This window comes from Nothobranchius furzeri, chromosome 2 (assembly GCF_043380555.1).
Source record: "Nothobranchius furzeri strain GRZ-AD chromosome 2, NfurGRZ-RIMD1, whole genome shotgun sequence".
In the NCBI taxonomy this organism is placed as follows: Eukaryota; Metazoa; Chordata; class Actinopteri; order Cyprinodontiformes; family Nothobranchiidae; genus Nothobranchius; species Nothobranchius furzeri.
The window spans coordinates 25,762,997-25,789,629 of NC_091742.1; the positions used below are offsets into that span (position 1 = coordinate 25,762,997).

At 42.5% G+C, this 26,633-nt stretch overlaps 1 protein-coding gene across 4 annotated transcripts; it reads right to left on the bottom strand.

Moving 5' to 3' along the window:
* Window positions 1-979: 979 nt before the first annotated feature.
* Window positions 980-26,390, bottom strand: arhgap18 (Rho GTPase activating protein 18). 4 transcript variants are annotated; one of them, XM_054748356.2, is made up of 18 exons: window positions 26,341-26,390; window positions 17,048-17,273; window positions 16,187-16,319; window positions 15,483-15,568; window positions 15,228-15,380; window positions 13,376-13,439; window positions 12,768-12,886; window positions 12,276-12,347; window positions 12,085-12,178; window positions 10,736-10,827; window positions 10,537-10,614; window positions 10,280-10,439; window positions 10,114-10,196; window positions 8,566-8,772; window positions 8,343-8,477; window positions 1,908-2,029; window positions 1,777-1,832; window positions 980-1,699 (listed from the first exon to the last, which is right to left on the bottom strand). In XM_054748356.2, the coding sequence occupies exons 1-18, from the start codon at window positions 26,382-26,384 to the stop codon at window positions 1,608-1,610; spliced, it is 2,016 nt and encodes a 671-aa protein (XP_054604331.1). In that variant the 5' UTR covers window positions 26,385-26,390; the 3' UTR covers window positions 980-1,607. The 4 variants fall into 4 exon arrangements, with proteins under 4 accessions (XP_054604331.1, XP_054604330.1, XP_015803472.1 ...); XM_054748355.2 differs by lacking the exon at window positions 26,341-26,390 and adding an exon at window positions 25,251-25,521 and having other exon boundaries at window positions 17,048-17,270; XM_015947986.3 differs by lacking the exon at window positions 26,341-26,390 and adding an exon at window positions 25,251-25,521.
* Window positions 26,391-26,633: the final 243 nt, after the last annotated feature.

Consider the following 26,633-nt stretch of genomic DNA (forward strand, 5'->3'; position numbering starts at 1 on the left):
CGCCTAGAGTGACACGGGCCAATAGAAGCAGAGCAAAGAGCTGCAGCCAATCAGCTGCATACACAATTATACTTCCAGCTGACGGACTTGTCCACGACACCCAAACATGTAAATATGACAGTGTTTAGTAGGCGCTTATTACTAATTATCGAGGGCTCATATATCCTGCCAAAACAAGAAATGAATTGAATAAAACTAAAATACATAAGTGCTCACTAAAGTAATTCTGAAAGGAGCAAGATTATCACTTCTATGGATATGGAACATTTTCATAATGAAAATGTTTGAGATCTTTGAGTTTAGCTAATGGAAAATGGGGCAGAAACTTGTTGCATTTTAATTTTGCTCTGTGTACATTTAAAATAATGCAAAAATAAGCAATATCCACACATGTTCTGGAAAACATGTCTCTTTGGTACTCTTAACTATATTCATAATTTAAAATACCATTTGTGGCTACAAATTTACTAACCTTTGCAAGTAATTGTGAAACAGGAACGTACAATTTAGAGTTATTTGCATGCATAAATGCTCACACCAGCTATTATAATTAATAACTGAATGTTTATTTACATACAGTCTTAGTGGTCATTTTAGAGACAGCAAGACAAAGACGTGAATTATTGAAAAAAATAAAACCAAATTAAGTAAACAAACATAGAAAAGGAGTGCCAATGTTTGAATATTACAAATAATTCCACAGTTTTCATGACCAGAAAAGACTTTTAAAGACTTGATCCTCGACAGGCTGTTGAGATTTAGTCAGGTTTGTTGAACAGATGAGCAAATGTAAATATTCTACTGCTAGCTAAAAGCAACGGGACATCACTGGCAAGGTTAAACAAAGATTTTGACAAATTTTGGACACAAAATGAATGAATGCATCATTTCACAAGGCCTTAAAAAACAACTCAGCAGTATGTCACATTAAAATGTGCACTTAACAGTCTGACTTAATTAAAATAATCAAATCTTTGGTTAAAAAACAAACAAACAATTCTTTTGATTTATTTTAAATGAAAACCAACAAGATACAACAGTATAAGAGTACAAGTGTACACGTGTGGTTCCTTTGCATTAATTTAGTGGTATTCACACATAAATTCCCACATCATCACACTCAAACATCTACGGTTTCTGAAAGCTCTGGTATACAGTACAGCACACATACCTGAACCACTGATGTCATCGTACGCCCTCGCTAGTCTTTGTCTTGCTAAAAAGTTATTGCACACTTTTATTTTTTTCTGTTCAATGCAAACATGTTACCAAAACAAAAATCTATTAATCACAGTTTGGGAATGGGAGGAAACATCCACCAGTAGACTTATATTTTAAAATAAAAAAAAAAGTGGTTTAAACTAAACAGAGAGCTGTGCTGTTCTTTAGGAAAGAGGTTCATGATGTCCAAATTATGATTCAGCAGCATAAAGGCAGCTTATAGGCAAAATGTAGATCTTATATTTTGGTTACATATTTAATAAGGTCTTAAACTGATCCTTTGCTTCGTGTTCGCTGGTCCGAATGCATCCAGGCTGAGCAGCAACTACAGCGAACCAGCGTTGTTTCAGCAGGACACAATGAAGAAATGGATCCAGCGATGCATTTCATCGCTGCACGGTTTTGATGACCCACTCGGCTGCGGGGTTCAGCTGGCAAAGGTCTTTCATGAACGTTTCCCCATCGAGACACCTCTCCTCTAAAAAAAAAAAAGACAGCAGCGAGTGTTTAAGGAGAACTTTAACTCTGGAGTGTTTTTCTGCTGAGGGGACTCACTGATGTTTCCACCGATCTCATAAAGACACAAATCTTCCTTTTTCACTGCCACCAAACTAGGAGGACAAAAAATTAGGAAAACATGACGCAAGTTTTCAAATATCAGAGAGCAAAAGTATGGTGGGTGCTACCTGTCCTGGCTGAGGAAGCGGTTTAACACATCAGCAGCTTGTAAGTCTTCAGTCAGCTGAACGGCCATGGAAACTTTACTGAACTGGGGAGCTTGAACTCGAATGAACCCCTGCGAGTTCTCCTGGTTGTAAACAAAGAGAAACATAACGTCGATCACATTTAAACAAACACTTCTGTAGAACGAGGCCATCATCCTAACACTGCCATCATCTACGCACTCATGCTCCCACTAAACACAGACGGGGAAAGAATGTAGACATAAAGGAATTGTACATCTTTTGTTGATAAAACTCAAACAGCTGGTCTCCCAGCTCTGGTGTCGAGCGTCACTATCGACACTATTCACCATTATTTAATAAATATAAACAGATCTGCTTCTGGGTAATCCGGCCCTCTGGACTGGTAGAAAAAAGGCAAGCATCAGCTCTCTTTTCGACTGATCTGGTGTTTTTGATGAACACACAAGCACACACATTAAAATCACCTCCCATATGTTTTTATAGAAATGCTGAGCAGCACCACCAGATGTCGCTGTTTCTCACTCCACTGAAAACTTTCCCTTCCACAGAAGGATCTGCTGCTATCAAACTGAAACATATTTTAATCTTAAACTAGACACTAGGGCTGCACACCTTCCCCTCACCCCCATGCTAACCTTAACCAGCTTGCGCATGCTAAGCTCTGATCGTTGACGCGCTCCAGACATCTGCGTCCTGAGCACGGCCAAAGTAACATTATCAAATCAGGTGTCGCCACCTCAAAAACAAAGTTAACACGCGATCGTTCATGTCGGCTCATTTCCTTTTATGTTTTCTGTCTTTTATTTGTGCCTGACGCGTTTCGCTGCTGTGGAGCGGGACGCATCACCTGTTTTGTCCTCCGGTGACGCATCTCACTGGTGCGGCCGGCGCGGAGCGCGCACTCCGCTGTTTTTGCGGCTGGTAGATCTTTTAGAACTGCATGTTGTCGTTCTTTTATAAAACACAGAAACGGTTTTGTTACCTGTTGTTGACGCTACAGTTTCGCCGGCAGCCGTCTGCGAAACTGTAGCGTCAATAACAGGTAACAAAACCGTTTCTGTGTTTTATAAAAGAACGACAACATGGATTTAGAAATAACGCACAGCAAGAACACACCTAAGATGTTTTAGAACTGCAGTTCAAAGGTAACTCATGAGGTGAATATACAGGTGCTGGCCAGTAAATTAGAATATCATCAAAAGGTTGAAAATATTTCAGTAATTCCATTCAAAACGTGAAACTTGTACATTATATTCATGCAATGCACACAGACCAATGTATTTCCGATGTTTATTACGTTTAATTTTGATATTTATAGGTGACAACCAATGAAAACATCAAATCTGGTATCTCAGAAAATTAGAATATTCTAAAGGCCAATGAAAAAAATGTTTGTTTCTCTAATGTTGGCCAACTGAAAAGAATGAACATGAAAAGAATGTGCATGTATAGCACTCAATACTTAGTCGGGGCTCCTTTTGCCTCAATAACTGCAGTAATGCGGCGTGGCATGGACTCGATCAGTCTGTGGCACTGCTCAGGTGTTATGAGAGCCCAGGTTGCTCTGATAGTCGTCTTCAGCTCCTCTGCATTGTTGGGTCTAGCGTATTGCATCCTCCGCTTCACAATACCCCATAGATTTTCTATGGGGTTAAGGTCAGGCGAGTTTGCTGGCCAATCAAGGACAGGGATACCATGGTCCTTGAACCAGGTGCTGGTGGTTTTGGCACTGTGTGCAGGTGCCAAGTCCTGTTGAAAGGTGAAGTCTGCATCCCCATAAAGTTGGTCAGCAGCAGGAAGCATGAAGTGCTCTAAAACTTCCTGGTAGACGGCTGCATTGACCCTGGACCTCAGGAAACAGAGTGGGCCAACACCGGCAGATGACATGGCACCCCACACCATCACTGACGGTGGAAACTTTACACTGGACCTCATGCAACGTGGATTCTGTGCTTCTCCGCTCTTCCTCCAGACTCTGGGTCCTTGATTTCCAAAGGAAATGCAGAACTTGCTTTCATCAGAAAACATAACTTTGGACCACTCAGCATCAGTCCAGTCCTTTTTGTCCTTGGCCCAGGCGAGACGCTTCTTGCGCTGTTTCTTGTTCAAGAGTGGCTTGACACACGGAATGCGACACCTGAATCCCATGTCTTTCATGAGTCTCCTCGTGGTGGTTCTTGAAGCGCTGACTCCAGCTGCAGTCCACTCTTTGTGGATCTCCCCCACATTTTTGAATGGGTTTGTCGTCACAATTCTCTGCAGGGTGCGGTTATCCCTAGAGCTTGTACACTTTTTTCTACCACATTTTTTCCGTCCCTTCGCCTGTCTGTTAATGTGCTTGGACACAGAGCTCTGCGAACAGCCAGCTTCTTTAGCAATCACCTTTTGTGTCTTGCCCTCCTTGTGCAAGGTGTCAATGATTGTCTTTTGGACAGCTGTTAAGTCAGAAGTCTTCCCCATGATTGTGGTGCCTTCAAAACAAGACTGAGGGACCTTTTAAAGGCCTTTGCAGGTGTTTTGAGTAAATCAGCTGATTAGAGTGGCAGCAGGTGTCTTCTATATTCAGCCTTTTCAGAATATTCTAAGTTTTTGAGATACCAAATTTGGAGTTTTCATTAGTTGTCACTTATGAATATCAAATTTAAATGTAATGAACATTGGAAATACATTGGTCTGTGTGCATTGCATGAATATAATGTACAAGTTTCACGTTTTGAATGGAATTACTGAAATATTTTCAACCTTTTGATGATATTCTAATTTACTGGCCAGCACCTGTATATGAAGCCAGGTAGCAGTTTTTCTTTAGGATTGAGAGGAGATGCAGGAAGATAATAAACAGAGACAGGACAGAAAAATAGTCAAATAAAAACAAGTTAGTTTTTGTATCTGGTGGTTGCAACAAACAGACACCATTGAAGGTAATCAGAAGTGACAGGGGCGTGTCCAGGGAGTGGCCTGGGGTAGCACATGCCACCCTTGGAATCTGATTGGCCACCCCAGGTGCTAACACACTAATTTACCTTTAAATAGGCTTTTCATTGTCCACAAAAGGCTTGGGGGTAAAACAAAAAAAGCATAACCATTGGTGCCACCAATGAACAAAGTTGTGCCTCACCTGGGCCACCCCGTTTTAAAAGATCTGGACACGCCCCTGAGAAGTGAGGAACAGAAAATGAAATAATTATTTTAATGTTTAGAGTAGCAGGAACTCTGAGAGGCTGCAGGGGCATTAGTGAGTTTGCGGCCGCTGCACGGGAGGGAGGGGGGAGAGGGCTGAAGCAGGGGGAGGGGGAGAGGGCTGAAGCAGGGGGAGGGGGCTGAAGCAGGGGGAGGGTGCTGAAGCAGGGGGAGGGGGAGAGGGCTGAAGCAGAGCAGTAAAGATGCAGAAACTACATTTGTTAAAAGAGATGTTTAACTTTGAAAATGTGGGCGCAATTTTAATTGTCAAAGACTCCAGCGAACCAACCCGCTTCAGGTGTACGACGTCATCAACAACTAGTCAAAGTCGACTCGACTTTCATTACTTGACTGTCTACTTTAAAAAAAATTAAGTCATGCAGCCCCCAATCTATACACTCAGTATAAACGTGTTTAAACCTGACATCTATTTAATAATTGAACAACCAGTGCATATTACATGACAAAAATGTTAGTGAAAACCATCAGCTGACTTTGAATCGATCTGAATCGATCTTAACAACACTCGGGTAGAACTGTTTAGCACTCTGATCTCATTTACTGTGATGATGAAAGTAAAACGACTCCATCTGATTTGATCTGCTCAGCGGTCTCTGTTGTACTAAACCAACACGTAACCACAAAGCGCCACAGGAAAGACCAGGACGACCCCTCAGATTAAAGATGTAAAATATAAAGCTATGATCAGACATTTTCTGACGGAGTTCAACTGTTACCAAGTTATCGTCTACGAGTTTGTCAGTCTTTTGTGAGAACTAATTCCTGTCATTCCTAAAACTTTCAGCCACGACTGTACTTGACAGTAAAAATCCATTTGATCTCGATTAACATTTGCTGCTGTATTAAAGCTGTATGCACATCATTTCATTTGTACGCATATATTTTAATAATCTCCCCATTTTTCTTATGCGTTTATTTTGTATCTGTTATGCCAAATACACCACTTGAGTGCCATCCAGTTTCATTACATTTCAGTAAAAAAAGCTTTCTTTATCAGGAGAATTGCAGCTAACCACTAGGAGGAGCTGTTTTGTTCTGGATGAAGAGAATGCTTGACACATTTACTTTCCGCTTGGTGATGCGGCTCGCGGATGGAACGCGCCTCACGACTCGCAGCGTTTATGGTTCATGCGGCTCGTCTCTGCGGTGAGCCAATATTCTCCCAAACTGTAGGGGGCAGCATGGAGCTCTACGGCATGCATCCAACACTACACCATAGTAGAAGTAGAAATGACTGTTTACAACATGGCATTCCAGCATTTTTAACAGCGTCCTCGTCTTTTCCGACAGTGCGAGCTATTTCTCTCCAAGAATTATTAACAACATGTTGATCACGGTGATCTCTGGGAGCTGAATCATACAAATGTCTGTATTTACGAACCTCTGCCATACTAGTTCTTGCCAGTCCGCCATGTTTTTACGCGTCCGACCGTCTGCGTGGTTAGAAAATTTCCTAGGTGCGCGGCGCGGAAAGTTTGGGCCGTGCGGAGGCGCGGTGGAGGGGCGTGGTTGTTAAAATGATGCAATTTCGCCGCGCGGAGCCGTGCGGACCTCGCGGACGCGTCAAGCATAAACTAACCTTAAGGAGGGATATCTGGACCTTTTTCTTTGTTAGTGTTGTATGGAGTATAATCAGACTTGTTAATGTATGGAATTAAGTCTGGATTATGTGAAATCAATTCTAGGCTCTACAAGATGTATCTGTGTGTGTGAAACCAAGCTAACGGCCTGTTACCTTCTCGTGTGTGTGTGTGTGTGTGTGTGTGTGTGTGTGTGTGTGTGTGTGTGTGTGTGTGTGTGTGTGTGTGTGTGTGTGTTGGCAGTAGCCGCCTGAACTGTGATGTCGTAAATCAATGCTGTGCCTTCACTCTGCTGATATGGTTAAAAGATTCATGTTGTGGACATAACCTGTCTTGACCTGAAAAGATGTTGGGAGTAAGCATGTACCGGTATGTTATCCTTTATCCTCTGTTGGAGATGACCAGTTGACCCTGGGCAGAAGAAGAAAAGGGACGGGTAACCACACGTCTCCCTCTGCTGACCAATGCTACGAAAGGAGGTGATGTAATCCCAAAGAAGAAGAGAGGAAAGCCTGCAGGAGGCGCTGAGAAGAAGAAACATGTGAACGGATGAAGACTGGGAGAAGAAAAGGTGACATCATGACATCCAAGATTCATGGTCTCTTTGGGGCCGTTGGAGAAGTAACAAGAAGAGGAACACGTGACCAGGAAGTCTTAAGTCTGAAGCAGCAAACAAAGAAATTATTGTGGGGGGGGGGGGCAGTAAATAAAAAGGAGCTACTGGGTCTGGAAGAGGGCTTTTTTGATGGGAAGAGTGTGTGAAGTAGAGAGATGGACAGAAGGAAGCTTTTGCTTTGAGCTTTTTGTCTGTGATAATCTGACCCAGTGTCTTCTTTGGAGAGCTTATTCAGCTCAACTTTGCTATAACTCAGTTCACTGGCAAAGAGTTGTTTCACTTATTAACCCGCCTTGTCGGGGTTTCGTTTGGATTATTATTCTTTTTTTAAATAAAACCTAGTTCCTCGAATTCGTGGAACGAAAAAAGGATTCATGAGTGGGGTCTCCTCCTGTCGGTAACCGAGCAAAGGTGAGATGCAGGTTGTAAATGCCATCCCGAGGTGTAATTGATATAAGTGTTTCCTCCATCCTAGGCTACAGGTAAAGTCAGTTGTCTCCTCAGCATAAAAGGAACAGCTGGAAAGGGTCTTAACCTGAAGTGTACATAAGCTTCATGGACATGGATTGACATGGATTGTGAGTAAACCGAGTCTCCCTTCAGCTGCATGAAGTTGATTTTGCCAGAATCAGAGTCTAGGTTAGCGGTGATTGCTAATTAGCTCCTACGGTGTGCAGGCAGATTAAAGAGCGGCTGATATCACGCCCACGCAACATAGAAATACAAGTCAACCCTGAGACGGTAACATTTTTATAAGAGTGAGGCTAGCTTGGGAAGATGGCTTGTAACAGTTAGCATGATCGTTTTAGTGTTTGTTGCAAGCATCAAATTCAGAATGAGCTAATCTGTCAATGTTGAGATCGGTTTCTCAGCTGTATTCAATTATGATGACTATTATAAAACTGCAGTTCAGTTTTTTCACCCACAGTGTACCTAGGATTTAAGCCTTTATAATGGTCGATCTCTTTTTTCTCTCGAACCCACACCAGTGAGCTCGGACTCGAGCTCTTTTCTTACCTCGGGGATTGTTTTTTCATGCGGTCTGTCGGTGGTTATTTTCTTGAGCAGCTTCCGAACAGCCTTCTCTTTATTCAACTTTCGTTGACTTTCCATGTTTTGTCGTCTGACTTGGTTCAGAATAAACTTTGGGATCTAAATGAAGAAGACGGAAAATAAAAAACAGCCTCAGGACACATTTAGAGAAACGTCATCAAAGCGTTGTGTGACGTTTGGATCTTACAGTCCAAAGAAGATCTTGGTATCTGATCAGCAGCCGCACAATGTTGGCCGTATTGGTTGCCATGTAGAACTCCTGCTGCTCCGTAACCTTGGACCGAAAACCTTTGAACATGAAGATGTTGGGTGCCATGACGACAGAGACGTTGTTCAAAGTCATCTTGTTTTTGGCTTGATGATCAATCACACGTTGGAAAAACTCCACTAGAGCCTGGCAAAAAGACATTCCCATCATCAGTGTTGGGCAAGTTACTTCAAAACTGTAATGCATTATTTATTACTTGTTACCCTCATTTTAAAGTAATTCATTACATTACAATATTACTGATTTTAAAATGTAAGGCATTACACTACTTTTGCATTACTCTAAGTTACTTTCACCGAAACAACTTCAGTATGAATCTGGTCATGTGACTCTCAGTGAGCTCATGACATGTATGTGGAAGGTGATGTGGCGTCTGAGCTAGGGTTGCTGTTAAAAACAGTCAGATATAATAACAGTGCTTTAAAATGGTTGTTTATTAAATAAAAGCAACAACAATCTGTACTCTCAGCATGCTGCCATCTTATAGGGCCATCTGAGCAGGGAGTGAGGTGGTGGGGGCTCCAAGCCTTTATTTACCTTGGTCCCCAAATACCTTGATACGGCCCTGGATGTGGGACTGACTTCTGGGGTGATCACATGTATAAATATTAAATGCTTATATATTATTGCTTTTCACTGGTAAAAATGTGTAATGGTGATAAATCTACCTACTTTTTTCTTTTCAAGCACTTTGGTTTGTTTTCTTGATTTTATTTTAACAATTTCTGGCCCTTTCTCTCTCTAACCTTCCTGCATGCTGCAGGTTTTCTCCGTCTTCCAGAAAAAACTGTTTCCTAGACTTCCTACTTTCTAACGATCAGCCAAAGGGATCTTCACATGTGCGGCGCTCCAGCAGTAATGAGTTGAAATCACCGGGGTACAGATTATGAACTCAGCTGAGGCAAGAAAAGCACGTCAGAAAAGCACATAATACCAGAGAATATGCACTGATATGAATGATCGCAAGTGAATTATTTTGTTTTAGTGGAGCGATTTTGTGAATGTTTCAGGGGCCGCGTGCAGGACGCAGCTGGAGTATTTGAGCCGTTGACTGTTGTAAACGCGCAATGAAATTTTCGCGGCGGATAAGATGCGGCTGGCTTGACCGCGGTCCGTTACCGCGTACCGCTGCGTCCTCTCTGCCCGCAAAGCTGAGTCCATAAATGACGTAATATATGCAGATACTGGATTTTTCTTCGGGTTTCCTGCAATTTGAATTTTTAAGGAACACATCTTGATTCTGGGTTTAAAAATGCATTGTAATTACCGCGTTACTGACAATTGTACCGAGTAAATATTACCATTTTCTTTCCCTGTAATGCCTTACATTACCACATTACAGCAAAAAGCAATGCATTACAGTAATTAATTACTTTTGTACTGCATTACTCCCAACACTGCCCATTATAAATGGATTCAGGGTGTAAGGATGTTCTGGTGTGAAAGTGGGATGCCTTTCGGAGCTACCTTCAGAGTATCCCGATTGGTCTCAGGTAACAAGAGGACCAGCAGGTTCAGAGCGTGCAGCTGCTGCTTCTTTGTGGGGAATTCTGTAAAAGACCAGAACAGAAAAGCACGATGTGATCTGAGCTCCGTGGCTGAAAACGTCTCAGAATACAACACAGATACACACTGTTGACAGCAATGAAAGCGTTAAGATGCTCCACGGTCAGTAGGGGGTGGGGCAGTTCCCTGATTAACAGCTTCAAAAGGCTAGCAGCATCATGCTGTTTCAACTGTTTCCATGGAAACGTCCCATCGTAGAAGGCGGACTCGAGCTCCTGGCACAGTGACTGCATTTGAGGTATATAGACAACAATAAACAGGTGTTAATTAAACTTTGATCATGTATTTAAAAAGTTTTCACCTTTTGGATGATGAGGGACACACCTTGACTCTAGTAGCTGCTCCAGGTATCCGTAGCAACCCCTCAGTGTCTAAGCCTTCCTCCTCAATGTACCTCATAAGCTAAAGGAGAATACAAACCACAAAAATATTAAAAACATTACGATGTACGACTCTGAATGTTTGATTTCAGCTGATCTCTGCTGTAAATCCTGAAACCTTTGCGTCTGACTAGGATCCTCACCCTCTGCAGGATGAATGGCACTTTGGTCCCAGGAACCCGCTTTTGGTCTTGTTCCAATAAAGTATTGAGAGGAACGCCGAACAAACCGCTTTCTGTCCACACAAACAAAAACTGAAGATTTGTAATTCATAAAGATGTTAAAAAAAATGATAGCGCCACTAAAAAACATTCAACCATGGGTAACTTAAAGGGACTTTATGGACTTTTGAATTTTTATGCTCGCGATCGCCCCCTCAGGCCAAAAGCGTAACGGCAGCTTCAATAGTAGGCTCGTGCACCAGGCGCGCATGCTGTACGTGCACACTCCTTAAGGAAAATAACAGCTGAGCCAGTCCCTTGTGTGTGTGTGTGTGTGTGTGTGTGTGTGTGTGTGTGTGTGTGTGTGTGTGGGGCCCGGAGGACAGAGGACAGGAGAACGTGCAGCTAATTAATTAAATAATGTGGTTCTGTACCTTTCTCTTCAGCACAGCCGACAAAGGTTTATGATGGGTCAGTCCTCCTGCATGCTCAGATCATTCCCTTCCCTTGTTTGAAAAATTGTTCCAAAATGAAAGTTGAACCCACATCTTTTTTATCTGTGAATTCAATGCCGTTCGGCGAGTCTCAAATAAAAATTTGGGCATCTTACTGTAAAAAAAATACCATTAATGTAAAAAAGAAACTCTAAATAAACTATGTTCACACCCAGAATCAAACCCAGGTCTTCTGCATGAGAGTCAGACATCTTACTAGGTGAGCTAAAGCACCAGTGACGTCCTTGTAACTGTAACTTTTATATCCTTGATGACAGCTGAAACAACGTTCAAAGAACGGTTCGGAGTGAAAATGGCTATTTTGTTGCTAATTAGCAGGAAATATCTAGAAGAAAGTTCTACAGAAAGTAGCTAAGGGTCCTCAGAAATGTGGCTAGCTTTGTCACTAGGCGTTAGGAACAGCGACAAAGTGGCACTGCCTCTCTCTCTGCTGCTAAAGCTACGGATAGCAAATGCTACGGGCGATGCCTGAGCGTGAACGCGCATGAAGCAGCCTGCTCGACCCGAGCATCTCTCTTTTTCTGTGATTTTACAGAAAAACAGGCAATCACAGTAAAAATGCCAGGGCTCATTCTACAGGACCAGGGCATTGCAGGAGAATGTATGAAGAAGAATTTTATTATTTCTATACATGTTTTGGCTGTCAGACTTCCATAATGTCCCTTTAAATAAAAGTGATTAATTCAGTTCTGTTTGTCATCAAAAGCAATGACCGATTTCCTTTTTTGTTTAACATAAAGGCACCAATAATTTTACCCACACCAGTCGATATTTTTGTGTTATTTGAGAATTGTTCTTATTTTTCAGTGTTTCTACCTTTAGCTTTTACTTTCACAGCTTTATGCGCTTTAAGGTCTATCCCAGCAGTGTCAAACAGAGCAGTCACCTCCACCAGCACGAGCCTTTGCACCTTAAGGATTGTTAAAAAAAGAAATTTTTTTTGGAATAGTCTCTTTTTCAAAAGACCAAACATATGTTATGTTTTAGATCTGCTGTTACATTTTTACCTTTTTCATATCCAAAGGAGACAGATCTCCAATTCTGGTCTGACCCGTTTTATCCCGAAGCAGCTTAAAGTTCTAGAGAGAAAAACAAAGTAAAATAGGACAAGAGGAAATCAGTAACTGAAACTGTGAAAACATGAACAGTTAAGAGATTATTCCAATGGAAACCTTTAGCAATACTGACGTGAACCACCAGGTGGCAGTGTAGTCTATAAAAGTTCCTGTGTTGCTAAATTAGCTTTGAATTTTCTGTAATTTTATGAAAAACAAGTTTTCGTTGTGATGATTTATGTGGAAAAGCAAATTTCCCAAGTCTAAACCAGCCCGTAAACCACACAGCTCCAGTTTAACACTAAAAACACTTAACAGGTTAAAATTTAACAAAATATGATCTTAAACGTGTTATTAATCATCCTGCTGTCGCTCAACATCGACTCGGGCTCAAACACAAACTAGGAATGTCCATCACTCATGGCTTGTGCGTCAGTGACTCACTGGTAGTTTGTCGTCAGAGGCATTAAGGCTGGTGGTGACCTTTAACCTTTGATGATTGTCCCAGTAAGAGAGCGCCTGCTCTGAAAAAGCCACTTCAGCGTTCAGTTCCGTCTCAGTTTCTGTAGAAACAAACAGAAATAAAAGCCAGAACAAATAATGGAGATGAACAAAGGCTAAGCGTGCTCAGCTGATGTAAAAGGAGAAGTTACACGGTGCTTTTTCCATTTTAAGGCTTGAAGAGGAACAAAACCCGCACACTTCAATCTGCAATATAATATTTATTCTTCTCATTTATTATCACAGATTGAAGTGTGCAGATTTTGTTCCTCTTTATTCAATCTTTTATCCAGCACCTCAACCCAGATGAGCGGTGTTCCTTCATTTTTTATCCGTTTATAGGCTCGAAATGTTCTCGCTCAATACAGCCAACATGCAGTTTTACTAAAGGGCTTTCTTTGATTTTATCGCAGCCACTGGTAGGACTTCGTCTAAACTTCTTCTTGAGATGAGTTAACTCGCATCACATCTTTAGGCAAAAAAAAACACACACATGAAACACGCTTGTGAGACTCCATGCTGACTAATCCTAAAATGCATATTCCACACACCAGCGGTTGATGCGTCCTTTGGCCTGTTCTCACTTCCTCCTGCGAGTTTCTGAGGATCTTCATCCTGCAACAAACAGATACAGAACAATACAGGATGCTGCGTTTGGAAAGTCACAACAAGCGGTTACACATTACCTTCTCTGTTAGTCTACTCATGGATGAAGTGTGCGGTCAAGTAGAAGACTGGAGTAAAGTCAAAGTTCCCAACTTTTTATTTATAACATATAAAAAAAAAGAAAAAAGACTTGAAACCCGGTGGCGTGACTCGGTTCACGAGTGCCGCCAGACTCTTACTGAGGTTAATGTAAAAATGGGAAATGTTGTTTAACAGAGGAAGATCATAAACTTCAGCATCAACATTCTTTGGTTTCACCTAACAAGGAGACGCTTCATGAAACTACCGTATCGGACGCTGACCCGTATTAATGCTGATATAATGTCTCAGCTATGGTTCAGCTAGCACAAGAGATAAACTACCCAGAACAAATGGTCTGTACTCCTGGAGGCTCGTTGCATGGAAACCTCACGGTGACGAAGAGCCTCCGGATAGTTGACGAGGAAACCAACTCGATATCAACGACCCAGCTGGAGACGGATGAACTGCTACACGCTCAATCATATTTATTAGTGCTGGTTTAAATAACAAAATACAATTTACACCACTTTCAGGGTCATAGATTCCAGCGCAAAAGCACTAGCGTCTAAGAGTGCGATGCACACATCTCATTAACAACATTTTTAGAGTTTAATTAATACATTTGCTGCTCACTGCAAAAGACAGATTACCGTAATTTCCGGACTACAAGTCACACTTTTTTTCCCATAGTCTGGCTGGTCCTGCGACTTATTTACCAAAGTCACTTATATACCAAAATATGGACACCGCGCTGCTGCGGGCCGGCTCCAGACCAGGAATGAGCTCCCCTGCCCCACCATCACCTGCTGGAGACCGTGGCGCGCTGCTGCGCCCTGATTGTTTATTCTGTTATTGTTACCAGTACTAGTCTTGCAATGTGAAATGCTTGGTCTCAGATTTTGTAAGAAAAATAATAAAATTTCCTCCCAAAATACAACTAATAGTCCAGTGCGACTTATATGTGTGTTTTTCTTCTTCATTATGCATTTTATGGTTGGTGCGACTTATACTCCGGAGCGACTTAAAGTCCAGAAAATACGGTACATTAGGGTTGCAACTAAAATGTTAGTAATAAATGTATTTAGTGGTGGAATCTAACAAAGGACTTTGTTACTTAAAGAGCAAGTCACCCCCTACTAGAGTAATACTCCGTTCCCACTTCCTGTTTGAAAAATGCAACAAATGCTGTTGCCTAGCAGACCGGGAGGGCGGAGCTGCTAACAAACACACACACACAGGCTCACAACGACATTGTGACATCATATGGTACCAGCTAACGTTCTAGGGTACCTCTTAGCCAATAGAGATGGCAGATTTAAATTCAAATGCAGTGCAGTTTTTACCTGACAACGGCACAACACTGACAGTTTTAGGCAGAAAATTTAAATATGAAACAAAAATGCACTAAAGTGCAAAACTATTGACTACACGTGTCTGCAGCACGATTAGACACACATTTATATAATTTATCAGAAAAAAAAGTGGATTTGGGGGTGACTTGCTCTTTAAGTACAATTTCTCTGTATCTGTACTTTACTTGAGTAATTTCCTTGAGGGCTACTTTTTCTTTTCTGCTCTACTATATCTTCTAAAAAGTTAAAAAAGCAAAAATACTTTGATTAGCTTTTTATTATTAGTGTTGTGGCTACAGTTGTGACTTGAGCACATTTATGTAATTGTTGGTTAAAGGATGACATCACGCTTTCATCATCTCACCTTTTCAGGAGGTCTGAATATATCCCGAACATCAGGAAGGTGTTGGCGGTTGCGTCGCCGTAGCAACGTCTGATGCAGCGATGCCACTCGGCGTTCTACCGCTGCGGCTTGGGTTCTGGTGAGGGTGGACAGGAACACTGCGCTGTCTTCTTCCTGTCAATCAGAATCTATTTACTCATCCTGCAGATGTCCTTCCAGGTTAATCTACTGTGTCACACGCGGCATTCCATGTTTGTACGGAAAAAGATCTGACACCTGATCCTGGTCATCAGCTGCTGATGAATCATCAAACAGTCGTGTTAGCCCCGCCTCTGCAAGCCATGCTTCCTCCTGCTCTCCTTCTGGAAGAAACAAACACTGGCACATGACTGACGAGGGACGATTTTATTTATACGTTTAGATTTTGTGATAAACCAGCAGCAAAAGAAGCATGTCTTCAGTTTAACAAGAAAAATACATAAAAAGGATTTATTTAAGCATGTTTACATGAACACGGGTCACTTAAACACTCACACAGATGTGGTGAAGAGACAGAACTGATCACAGACTTTAGACAGGAAGAGGATGTATAATCGTGAGGACAATAGGCTTTAAGGCTAACCTATAAAAATAATGTGCAATGTAAAAAAGCAGTTTCCACAAGTCTCAGCTTGGACCAATCCCTCTGCTTCAAATATGCAGCATTAACATTTCCTTAGACAAAACATGCCAAGAACATATCAAATGAATGCAAACCTCTGTTCAGTAGCTCGAGTTTATAAGATTTAGGAGGAAAATCTCGTTAAGACACTAATTTCTGACACACTTTAGATTTAGATGTTATGCTGAAATAAACTCACTCCTGTTCCGACTAGCTCACTTTGTAATCCCAACCGTTTTTATGTCATTGAGAATTAAAGAAAATGCAAAAAGGAGGGTAACATTTATGTCCCTTCCACATCTTCTCAAATGCATCCCACCTTCAGGAACTTTCTGCTGCTCCTCCTCTTGAGCTTCTCCTTCTCCCCTCCCTCCTCCACCTCCTCCGTCTGAACTGGTGATATTCTCCACTTCCTTCCAGTAGTCATCCATCTCCAGCTCGTCCAGCGAGTCCTGGAAAACAGACAACGTTTGGGAACCGCTCCCCAGCAGTCTCGGGTCCTTGTTCATGCTTCTGTCCTCACCTGTAGTTTGTCTTCCTTGATTTGTTTGTGGGGGAAAAAAACAGGTCAGGATGTGATGCAACAAGATGATGAAAAAAAAACCCATCAAGTCAGAACAGGCCCCCCCGACAGCAGCTGGCTGCTCATTTGAACTCCGGCAAGGTCCTCAAAAGAATGTAAACTTTCTTTAAAATGTCTCTAAACTAAACAAACTTATGAGCTCATTTCTGTTTGATGCTATGACCTTTATTAGGATGCATTCAACTGAGTGTTTGATGAATAATGAATGAATGAATAATTTCTAACAGATCTTTTGTTTCAAAATGTACTGTTCTGAATTTTATTTTAATTTGCCTGTTGCTGTTTGGGTTTATATGTTTGTAAATGATCAGCCTCAGTGACACATGTATATATTTAAATTGGGAATTTTTAAATAAACGACTCAACTTTTATTTAACATGAATGTGATTTATTCAGAAAGGTGGAAGTGGTTTTCTCTGCGGGGGCCAGTAGGGTGGCCACGCTCCCCCTAGCCACCTCCTAGGGGCGCCACTGGCTTAAGCCACTTCAGTAAACACCTCTCCATGCGGAGGAGCAGCGTCTCCACTCAGAACTCCCCTTGGATGGCAAACGGATCATAAAATGTATTGAGAAACAACATTTCTTCCCCATTCCTACCTGAGAACCGCTGCGCTGACAAGAGGGCTTGTGTCTGGTTCTGGTATCAGGACTGTGCCTGGGACTGGAGGAAGGATGGGGGTTGGAGCAAACAGCAGAACTTGAACGGAGGAGCGACGGTCCGTTAGCGCTGCTGGGGTTTGCACTATTTGTGCCAGTAGACTGTTCATATTTATCTTCTTGCACATTTGGGTTCTGATGAAGGGAGTAGTGGCCCGTTTTTCTGCTGTGGATGAGAGGCACACATAGAAACAATGAAAAGTGGGGTAACGAAGACACAAATCTGATGGATTTTGGATGCAAACTAACATTTTTTTACCTTTAAGAAAACAAAAGTACCGTTTCACTTGTTTTTGCACTTTGCACCGTGGTTATCAGTGGCATTATGACTTTTATGAGCTCCGACCATAAAATAAATTCCTGGAATATAAATGTTGCCTTTTATAGCAGCAGCACAAACCTCAGAGTGTGACTCAAGGACACGTAAACCAAAGAAAAACCAGCAGAATTCCCAACTATGCCGTTAATGAGGGCAACATCTGCTGGGACTTATAATGGCAGCTCTTCTGCTCTTTGGGCTTGGCTCTTCTAGATAAACATGTTCACTACAGCTCTTTACTGCAGATGGAAAGAGCTGCTAATGACAGCCGAAAACATCTATAATTAATAAGTGAGAGACTCTAAAGTTCAACATCTTCTGACAATGTTGCAGCACGAGTCGGTAAACAACTTGATAACAGTGCAACTGTGAGTTACAGCTTCAACCGAGAGGACACAAACGCAACACAGCAGGCTTTGTCTAAGAAGAGGCGAGGGATGGTGAAATCTCAGAGGGGGGGGGTTACCTCCCGCTGACATCAGAAAACGGTTAAGTGCCTTTCAGCGTGAAGGCTGGAGCCAAACCGAAACGGCACATCTATTCACCTGTTTTCTGTTTTTTTAATCTAAAGTTTAAATTGTTTGTTTTTTGCATTCTGATGGCATCCTAAATGTTCACGAGATTATTGCTGTAAAGATGGAAAAGCAAAGTGTTGTGACCTTCTCTAGAGATTGAAAATGAAGGGAGGATTTGAGTATTGCAATAATAATAATGCAAAATCACTCAAATTAGCTTACGTGCAAGAAAAATATATGCACATATGAAAACTGTTAGATATAACTTCATCAGGATGAATGCAACTCCTCAGAGTAAGCTCACCAGGCTGTCACAATGCACCATCATAAATGAACAGGGCTGTATATCCGTCACTAGAGCTGCTCAGAAGTAACAAATATTAATTTGTAACCAAAATAGTAATTTTATCATTAGGAAGAACAGCAGTTTAGTTACTAAAGACCAAAAAAACCCTAAAAATGCTATTATGAGCTGTTCTGGTGCTTAGAAAATACAGATCAATTCTATTTAAAAGGAAAGATAACACTTCCTTTTAGGAGTTCTCACGGGATGCCTAAAAATATGTATTAGTGTGAGATTTTTAATCTTTGAAGTGGCTTTCTGTGGAGAAGTTGAAAACAATTACTGTATTGTAATGGGAGACAGTCCAGTACAGCCGAGGGCACTTCCTGTTGCTATTTAAGCCAGAAGTACCAGTCATGCAAAACTAACACAGGTAAAAGTTTACCAAAGTGTTGGCTTGAACCGGTCTGCTATCACTTTTTAGGAAGACTTTCGGTCTTCACCAAGCTTGTACTATCTGTTAGCGTGTCAATCTGGTCAGAATGAATCTGAATCTCCAAATTGAAGCCATTCATGTATCTTTAAATAGCTACAATAGTCATAAAGTTTCCATAAAAATACTCATAAAAAGACCAGAACTATCTGCAAAGATAAACAAATGCGTTATGAAATGAATAAACCTGCCTGATACTGTAAAATCACCAGAAAGCTGTAAAATAGCTGAAACCTTTGCCTGTTTGGTTAGATAATGACCGAGTCATATGCAGAAGAAGAAGAAAAGGTGACATTAGATAAAATACGATAGATGAAAAATGGTTCTCGACCGGAAAAGGGTGGCTTGCCAACTCCGGGTCGGAGGAGAGGTCCTACCTCAAGTGGAGGAGTTTAAGTATCTCGGGGTCTTGTTCACGAGTGAGGGTAGGAGGGATCGGGAGATCGACAGGCGGATTGGTTCGGCGTCTGCAGTGATGCGGACGCTGAGCCGATCTGTCGTGGTGAAGAGGGAGCTGAGCCAGAAAGCCAGGCTCTCGATTTACCGGTCGATCTACGTCCCAATCCTCACCTATGGTCATGAGCTTTGGGTAATGACCGAAAGAACGAGATCGCGGATACAAGCGGCCGAAATGAGTTTCCTCCGTAGGGTGGCCGGGCTCAGCCTTAGAGATAGGGTGAGGAGCTCGGACATTCGGGAGGGACTCGGAGTAGAACCGCTGCTCCTCCGCATGGAAAGGAGCCAGTTGAGGTGGTTTGGGCATCTGGTCAGGATGCCTCCTGGACGCCTCCCTGGGGAGGTGTTTCAGGCATGTCCTGCCGGCAGAAGGCCCCCCAGGTCGACCCAGGACACGTTGGAGAGGTTACATCTCCAATCTGGTCCGGGAACGCCTTGGGGTCCTGCCGGAGGAGCTGGTGGAGGTGGCCAGGGAGAGGACGGTCTGGAGCTCCCTAGTTGGGATGCTGCCCCAGCGACCCGGACCCGGATAAGCGGAGGAAGACGACGACGACGATAGATGAAAAAATGGATTAATGGAAATAAATGATGAAGTGATAAACGGTGCATTGAAAGGAACAACAGAGATTATTTTATGTATTCATTAATTGTGAATTATCCACATAATTCAGCATTACTCTGAAAGATACCACTGAGCAAGGCACAAACCACAGCAGACTGCCAATCCCAGCCTTTAAGCTACCACACACGGTTTGATTACATGTTTGACCAACAGTAAACTATCTTCATTTCCATTTTCCATCATTGTCCTTCTCATTTTTTTTCTTCCTCATACGACTCTGTCCTACGACCTCTAGATTAGAGACCTCCTAGATTATTTTGCTTGTGTGGAATGACAGAAACGTTCCATTTAGCAGATTTTTCTTGGACATTTGATTTAAATCAGTGAGATGAAGATAAGCTCATGATGAGTTATTCAGTCAGAAAGAGTTTTAGGTAAATCTTTATATTCGTGACCTTCTTGTTTTCTGATGCTACTATGTAAATAAAGCCGCCTTGCCTTACTAGGTGACTGCGGAGGTCGGAGTCCAGTGAGCTCATGCTCTAGAAACGAGTTAGAGATGATCTGAGCTTCGTGACATGGTGCCTTATCCTGCTGGAAGTAGCCACCAGCTCCACTGTGGTCATAAACGTGGTCAGCAACAATAATCAGGTAGGCTGTGGTGTTAAAACCAGGCTCAGGGGGTCTAAAACGGGACAAGATCATCTTCCCCACCACCACCAACTGCAGCTTGAAGCATCACAAGGCAGGATGAATCCATGCTATTATGTTGGCGCCACCAAACTCTGACCCGGTTGCATGAATCACGTCATCATCACGGCTCCTGCAAGGGGTCAGGTGTCGTTGAGCCTACCAGGTAAACTAGAGGTTTCCATTGCTGGCGGTCTTGTGCCATTCTGCATTCACCACAGCAAATCTGAATCGTTGAACATCGCTCGCTACAACGAGTGCGGGGTTTACCTCGTGGTCGTCTCCAGCCGGTGGACCTTTTATTTTGCCATCGCCTTGCTGTCGGACTTCACAGAGCCCTGCCAGTGTGATGTCATAGCGGCAGAGCTCTCGGGACAGCAGGGTGGCTGCTCGGGGTGAAGGAGTATCTTAATGTTCCAGGTGGCCACGCAGGTCTTGTGGCAAAGTTTAATCCATACTCGTTGGTCAGGGGCAGGCTTGGGTCTGTTACCGTGTGGAGCAGTCCAGGTTCTCTCTTTCTCTGGTAGGTTTTTTTAAACAAGGGTATTCTTCTGAGTGGGTTGTGAGCCCTCTGCGGGATAGTCGGTTGGCGGGGCTGCCGCCTCACAGCGTTCGTCTGGAACCTACCCTGGACACCAGCCTGCCAAGGGTGATCATCTGAATGTTGCAGCTGAAATCCAGACTCGTCAGTCCAGAAAACGTCTTTCCAGACTCTTCTAGTCCAAGAGTTATCATGGAGACCATTAAACTCTAAAGACGGTTATGGGTGAGAATGCTAGATCAGACTTACTCACACTGATAACTGCCGCACGCAACATCCTTATTCTTCTCCATTTTGATGCTCAGTTTCAAACTTCAGCTAATCATCTTCGCAACATCGATGCCCAAATGCAGCTAGTTGTTCCTGCTGCTGTGATTAGCTGCTTAGCTATTTGTGTAAGAAGCGAGTGAACAAGAGGAGTTAAACGAAGGACTGTGGTGTATATTAAAAATTGCAAAGTCAAACTATAAATATATATTTCGATGTTAGCTTAGCAAGTGAAATGTTAACCCTCTCAGGCTCAAATTAAGCTTTGGTAACAGGACGAAAAACTTAGTCCTTCAGGGGTACTTCTGAGTAAAAAATAATGCTCGTGAACTACGTATGTGGAGTAACCAGGTAGGTAGGTTTTAACTGTTGCACATCTGCAACGCCTGCCTCCAGAGGGTTAAAAATTGTAATAAAATTCTGCAGACAAACAACGTGCACATCTGTTTGGATATAACGCATCACTTTCTGCTCTCCAACAAAAACATTTTTACAACAATTTAAACTTAAAATAGATACAAAAGGCAACAACAATAAACCCATTAACGCCATTAACGCTAAGCTCAAACGTGTGTTTACTATTCCACCATCCTCTTTAGAATATTTAGTCTCACTCAGGGTACATGGGCTGCCCTTGTGAATAAAACAAACTCACTTCCATACAGAACATGCACGGGTGAACTTTAAAGGTAAACAGAGCTGCAGCTGCACGTTTTGGTCTTCGTACCTTTTCTCACACACCTTTTATCAGCCGCTGACAAACACGAAGGGTGTAAGGGCAAGAAGAATGTGTGAGATTAGGGAAACAGAGGAAACAGGAATAACGCGAACCATCATTCAGCTCCGATGAACAGAACAGGAGTCTTTCTCTTATGAAGTAAACTGTGCTAATGTGTGAACACATGATCACAAGTGTGTGTGTGTGTTTTAAAAAGTCTTCACAGCACATATTAATAGCCGATATGTGGATAGAGGACACCCTTAGAATAAATGGTATTTGACAGGTTAAAAGGCTAAAGTACTCGTGTTTTCCACTAACAACTTCACAATGTTGTACCGCTTTGATAACGACTTTTATTTAAAGGGACATTATGGAAGTCTGACAGCCAAAACATGTATAGAAATAATAAATGTCTTCTTCATACATTCTCCTGCAATGCCCTGGTCCTGTAGAATGAGCCCTGGCATTTTTACTGCGATTGCCTGTTTTTCTGTAAAATCACAGAAAAAGAGAGATGCTCGGGTCGAGCAGGCTGCTTCATGCGCGTTCACGCTCAGGCATCACCCGTAGCATTTGCTATCCGTAGCTTTAGCAGCAGAGAGAGAGGCAGTGCCACTTTGTCGCTGTTCCTAACGCCTAGTGACAAAGCTAGCTACATTTCTGAGGACCCTTAGCTACTTTCTGTAGAACTTTCTTCTAGATATTTCCTGCTAATTAGCAACAAAATAGCCATTTTCACTCCCAACCGTTCTTTGAACGTTGTTTCAGCTGTCATCAAGGATATAAAAGTTACAGATACTGTGAATGTTACTAGAGTGTAGCTCACCTTGTAAGATGTCTGACTCTCATGCAGAAGACCTGGGTTTGATTCTGGGTGTGAACATAGTTCATTTAGAGTTTCTTTTTTACATTAATGGTATATTTTTCTACAGTAAGATGCCCAAATTTTTATTTGAGACTCGCCGAACGGCATTGAATTCACAGATAAAAAAGATGTGGGTTCAACTTTCATTTTGGAACAATTTTTCAAGCAAGGGAAGGGAATGATCTGAGCATGCAGGAGGACTGACCCATCATAAACCTTTGTCGGCTGTGCTGAAGAGAAAGCTACAGAACCAAATTATTTAATTAATTAGCTGCACGTTCTCCTGTCCTCTGTCCTCCGGGCCACACACACACACACACACACACACACACACACACACACACGGGACTGTCTCAGTTGTTGTTTTCGTTAAGGAGTGTGCACGTACAGCATGTGCGCCTCGTGCACGAGCCTACTATTGAAGCTGCCGTTACACTTTTGGCCTGAGGGGGCGATCGCGAGCATAACAATTCAAAAGTTGGTAAAGTCCCTTTAAAGTTTTTTCACACACAAAGTAAGAAGTATTAGGCTTTTCCTATGAAAACAGAGCATGATGCAATGAGTATCTTAATAATCAAATGTGTTGAAACATTCAATTATCTTTTGTATTAACACACATGCCCTATAGGTTATAAATTTTAAGTCGCTTTGGATAAAAGCGTCAGCTAAATGAATAAACATAAAATAACAAACACATTTTGTAGCATTTGAAGCCTGCCCTATGCTTTTACTCATATTAGGTCTTTATTTACCACAATACATTTTTAATTAACATAATTGAGAATTTTTCTATATAAAATGGAGACAATGAGGAGAAAAGGCAAGATACAACCACTTTAAACAATAAACAATGGGGGGAAGGGGTTGGCAATGCTCTGTGTGTGTGGCATTTCCATTTGGACCAACAGCTGTCAGCTGGACCATACGAAGACAGAGGACGCCTGTGTCCTCCCCCTCAGTGGCCGACCGCTTCATCACATCATCTGCCCTTCAGTTCTGATGGATCTAGCAGAATATTCCCTCTTCTTGGATAGGTTTGCCACTGCTAACAAAGTTGTACGCGCGTCTGATGACAGTATTCTATTTCAAGTGTTCAAATTACAGGTGAGTGTGATCTAATTAACACTATTAACCAGGTCAGACGGTGTAGACGGTTTGCAAATCCCAAACAAGCTGCTGAACATTCTGACTTCCTTCAATCAGATGTACGAAAACATCACCTTTCCAGACTGCCGGAGTTACGAAAGCCAAGGCTCCGTAGGTCAGACGTCCGAAAACCTTACGGCCTGTTTGCTTCTCGTTTCCTGAGCTGAAGGAAACAATAACTACCTAACTTGGAGTACACAAGTCAACCTAGACAGGTCCCACACGCTCAGCAGAGTCAGACAAAGGAAGTCTGTAATGTGAGGCTAGCTCAACAAGCTATCTGGAGCACATGCACCCACAGTATAGATCCACACACACACACACACACACACACACACACACACACACACACACACACACACACACACACACACACACACACAGGATTCTGAGAATCCCAGACCTACAATGCTGCCCCTAATCTGATCCCCAGGCAGTTTCACACCTTCAGGAATGCGACCAAAGCATCTTGTGGCCCAAGTCTGAGCCCGACGACACCCAAGAGTAAAGGACGTAAGGAGGAGCATGGACGTAATTTTGGGGGGGGGGGACAGGGGGGACATGTCCCCCCCACTTTTTCCAAAGTCAAGTTTTGACCCCTGCACTTTTTACCATCCAAAAACAATATTACGCTATATTAAATTGACACTGGTTGAGCTCTAGGACCAAGCGGAAAACAACCGTTTGTGTTGAAGCCGGTTTCACATTAGAACATACTGTAAAGATCCCCCCCCCCCCCCGTGTCCCCCCCACTTCTAAAGTGAAAATTACGTCCATGTGGAGGAGAGATGTGGAAATACGTTTGGAAAAAGACTTCTTTGCAGAACTTTGAACACATTTGACCAAACTCCAAATAAGATCTTCTTCCTCGTAGATGTTTACATTTTGAGATCACAGTCCTGGAGGTTTGGAGCTGATTATTACAGCAGTGATGGAACTATGAATCCTACTACAACAGATTAAATATACACACAGGAGTGTGTGGGCTCCGACTTGGCTGAACTTATAAAAAAAGAGTAATAGCCAAGGTGAGACTGCTGATTAGGATTAAGGTAAAGGAAAAACATCTAACCCAAGGTCAAAGGCCAAGCTCTCCCCAGGCTCCTGCTGGCCTCCTGTCGGACGCACCCCCACCATGATGAGTCGCTTTATTCAGCTATTCTGTAACGTCAGCACATTCACGCTAAAAAAAAGGAGGAAAACACTGCGAACTTTGCCCACTTGCTCATAAACACACACACAGCCTGCTTTAATGACTATGGTGGCTACCAGCCACAAGTCCCACCTGAGCAGGTCGCTCTCCCGGTCTGCTCCTGACGGACAGCTGGACGAACACAGTCCCGTCTGCTGTAACAGTTCGGCGTTGCTGTGGTAACCCGTTAAAACCACTCCCTGTGAAGCCTGGTGCCGACTCATGTTTCTCCTCCTTTTCTTCTTCTTTCTGCTCCACACACGGACGACATCCGAACACCAATCGATAGGTACTCAAGTCTAAATGTCCGCCTACGTCTTATCTGGGGGTGTTTTCAAGCTGAACTTGTTTTTGTCCCTCGGCCTGACTCTTCTCGTCTTTCTCGCTCTTCGGCTCGCGCCGCGCGCTCTGGACTGGGACTGGATTACAAACTGACCGCAGATCAGCGAGTCATTGGCCCAAACTCACAGGTCAGCTTTTTGTAGCCGAGAGCGCCCCCTGCTGCTCTTAAGGGGAAATTACCACTTCCTGCAGGAAAAACGTGACACCGATGGGAAACAAGCCAAGAATGAGCCTACTCTAGTTTATTTCAGCCAATTTGACTGAAATTGAGCCAATATCTTAAGTGCTAATAGCAAATATAAGATATTTGTTGAAATTATAAATAAATTGTTTACCACTGGAGTACACCCAGTCAGTAACCAATAACTGGGTCGATTGTAATGAAAATGTGAGCTATGAATCAATTATCCTCCATTAGATTGAAATCAAAATCATGAAACATTTTAAGACAAAAATCAGAATCCTTTATAGATTACACAAGACCATATAAAAAGGTTTTGGATACTGAAATCAACATTTGTGTAAGTTTATGAGTGAATCAGAAAGTACAATATTTATCCAAAAGCTACTATTTGATGAGCTTAAAATATTACCCATTATTGAGTTTTGTAGGGGAAAAAACAGTAAATACCTACTGATTGAAAATAAGAAAATACTGATAGTCTTGAATTAAATGGCATATGTGCCGGTACCACACGTGGGAAAAATTCAAAAGTCTACAGTCCTAAAACCTTACTCAGACCTTTGCAATGAACACATCAAAAAGAGAAGATTTTTACAACTGATTGATTTCAAAGAGGTATTATCACACAAACATGCAGATCAACTCGGTTTTTCTTACCGGAAATGAAAGTACTCTGTTATTCTGGAGCCCATTGTGTCCATCTGTCTTAACCGTGTTTCACAGAGCATGACCTACTGGCCACATACTGGAGATGGGAGTGAAACACTGTGACAAGTGGATTACACGGTGAGGTCAATCTGATTTTTCCTTGCTCCTCCCAGCCTCTGATCTGATCCAGTCCTTAAAGCCCCTTCGTCCCACCACTCTGCTCTCATTAATCTGTTCATCTCACCTTCGGCATCCAACAGGATCTCCTACTGGCAGATGCCTCGACACCACATACGTGTCAC

Excerpts from the sequence above, each read along its gene's own strand:
- arhgap18 (XM_015947986.3), bottom strand. The coding sequence starts at position 25,381 with ATGAGTCGGCACCAGGCTTCACAGGGAGTGGTTTTAACGGGTTACCAC. Across the intron at positions 10,828-12,084 it reads TGTGAAAGTAAAAGCTAAAG|AAAGCGGTTTGTTCGGCGTT; the intron begins GTAGAAACACTG and ends TTGTGTGGACAG. Across the intron at positions 10,197-10,279 it reads CGCTTTCATTGCTGTCAACA|AATTCCCCACAAAGAAGCAG; the intron begins GTGTGTATCTGT and ends GGTCTTTTACAG.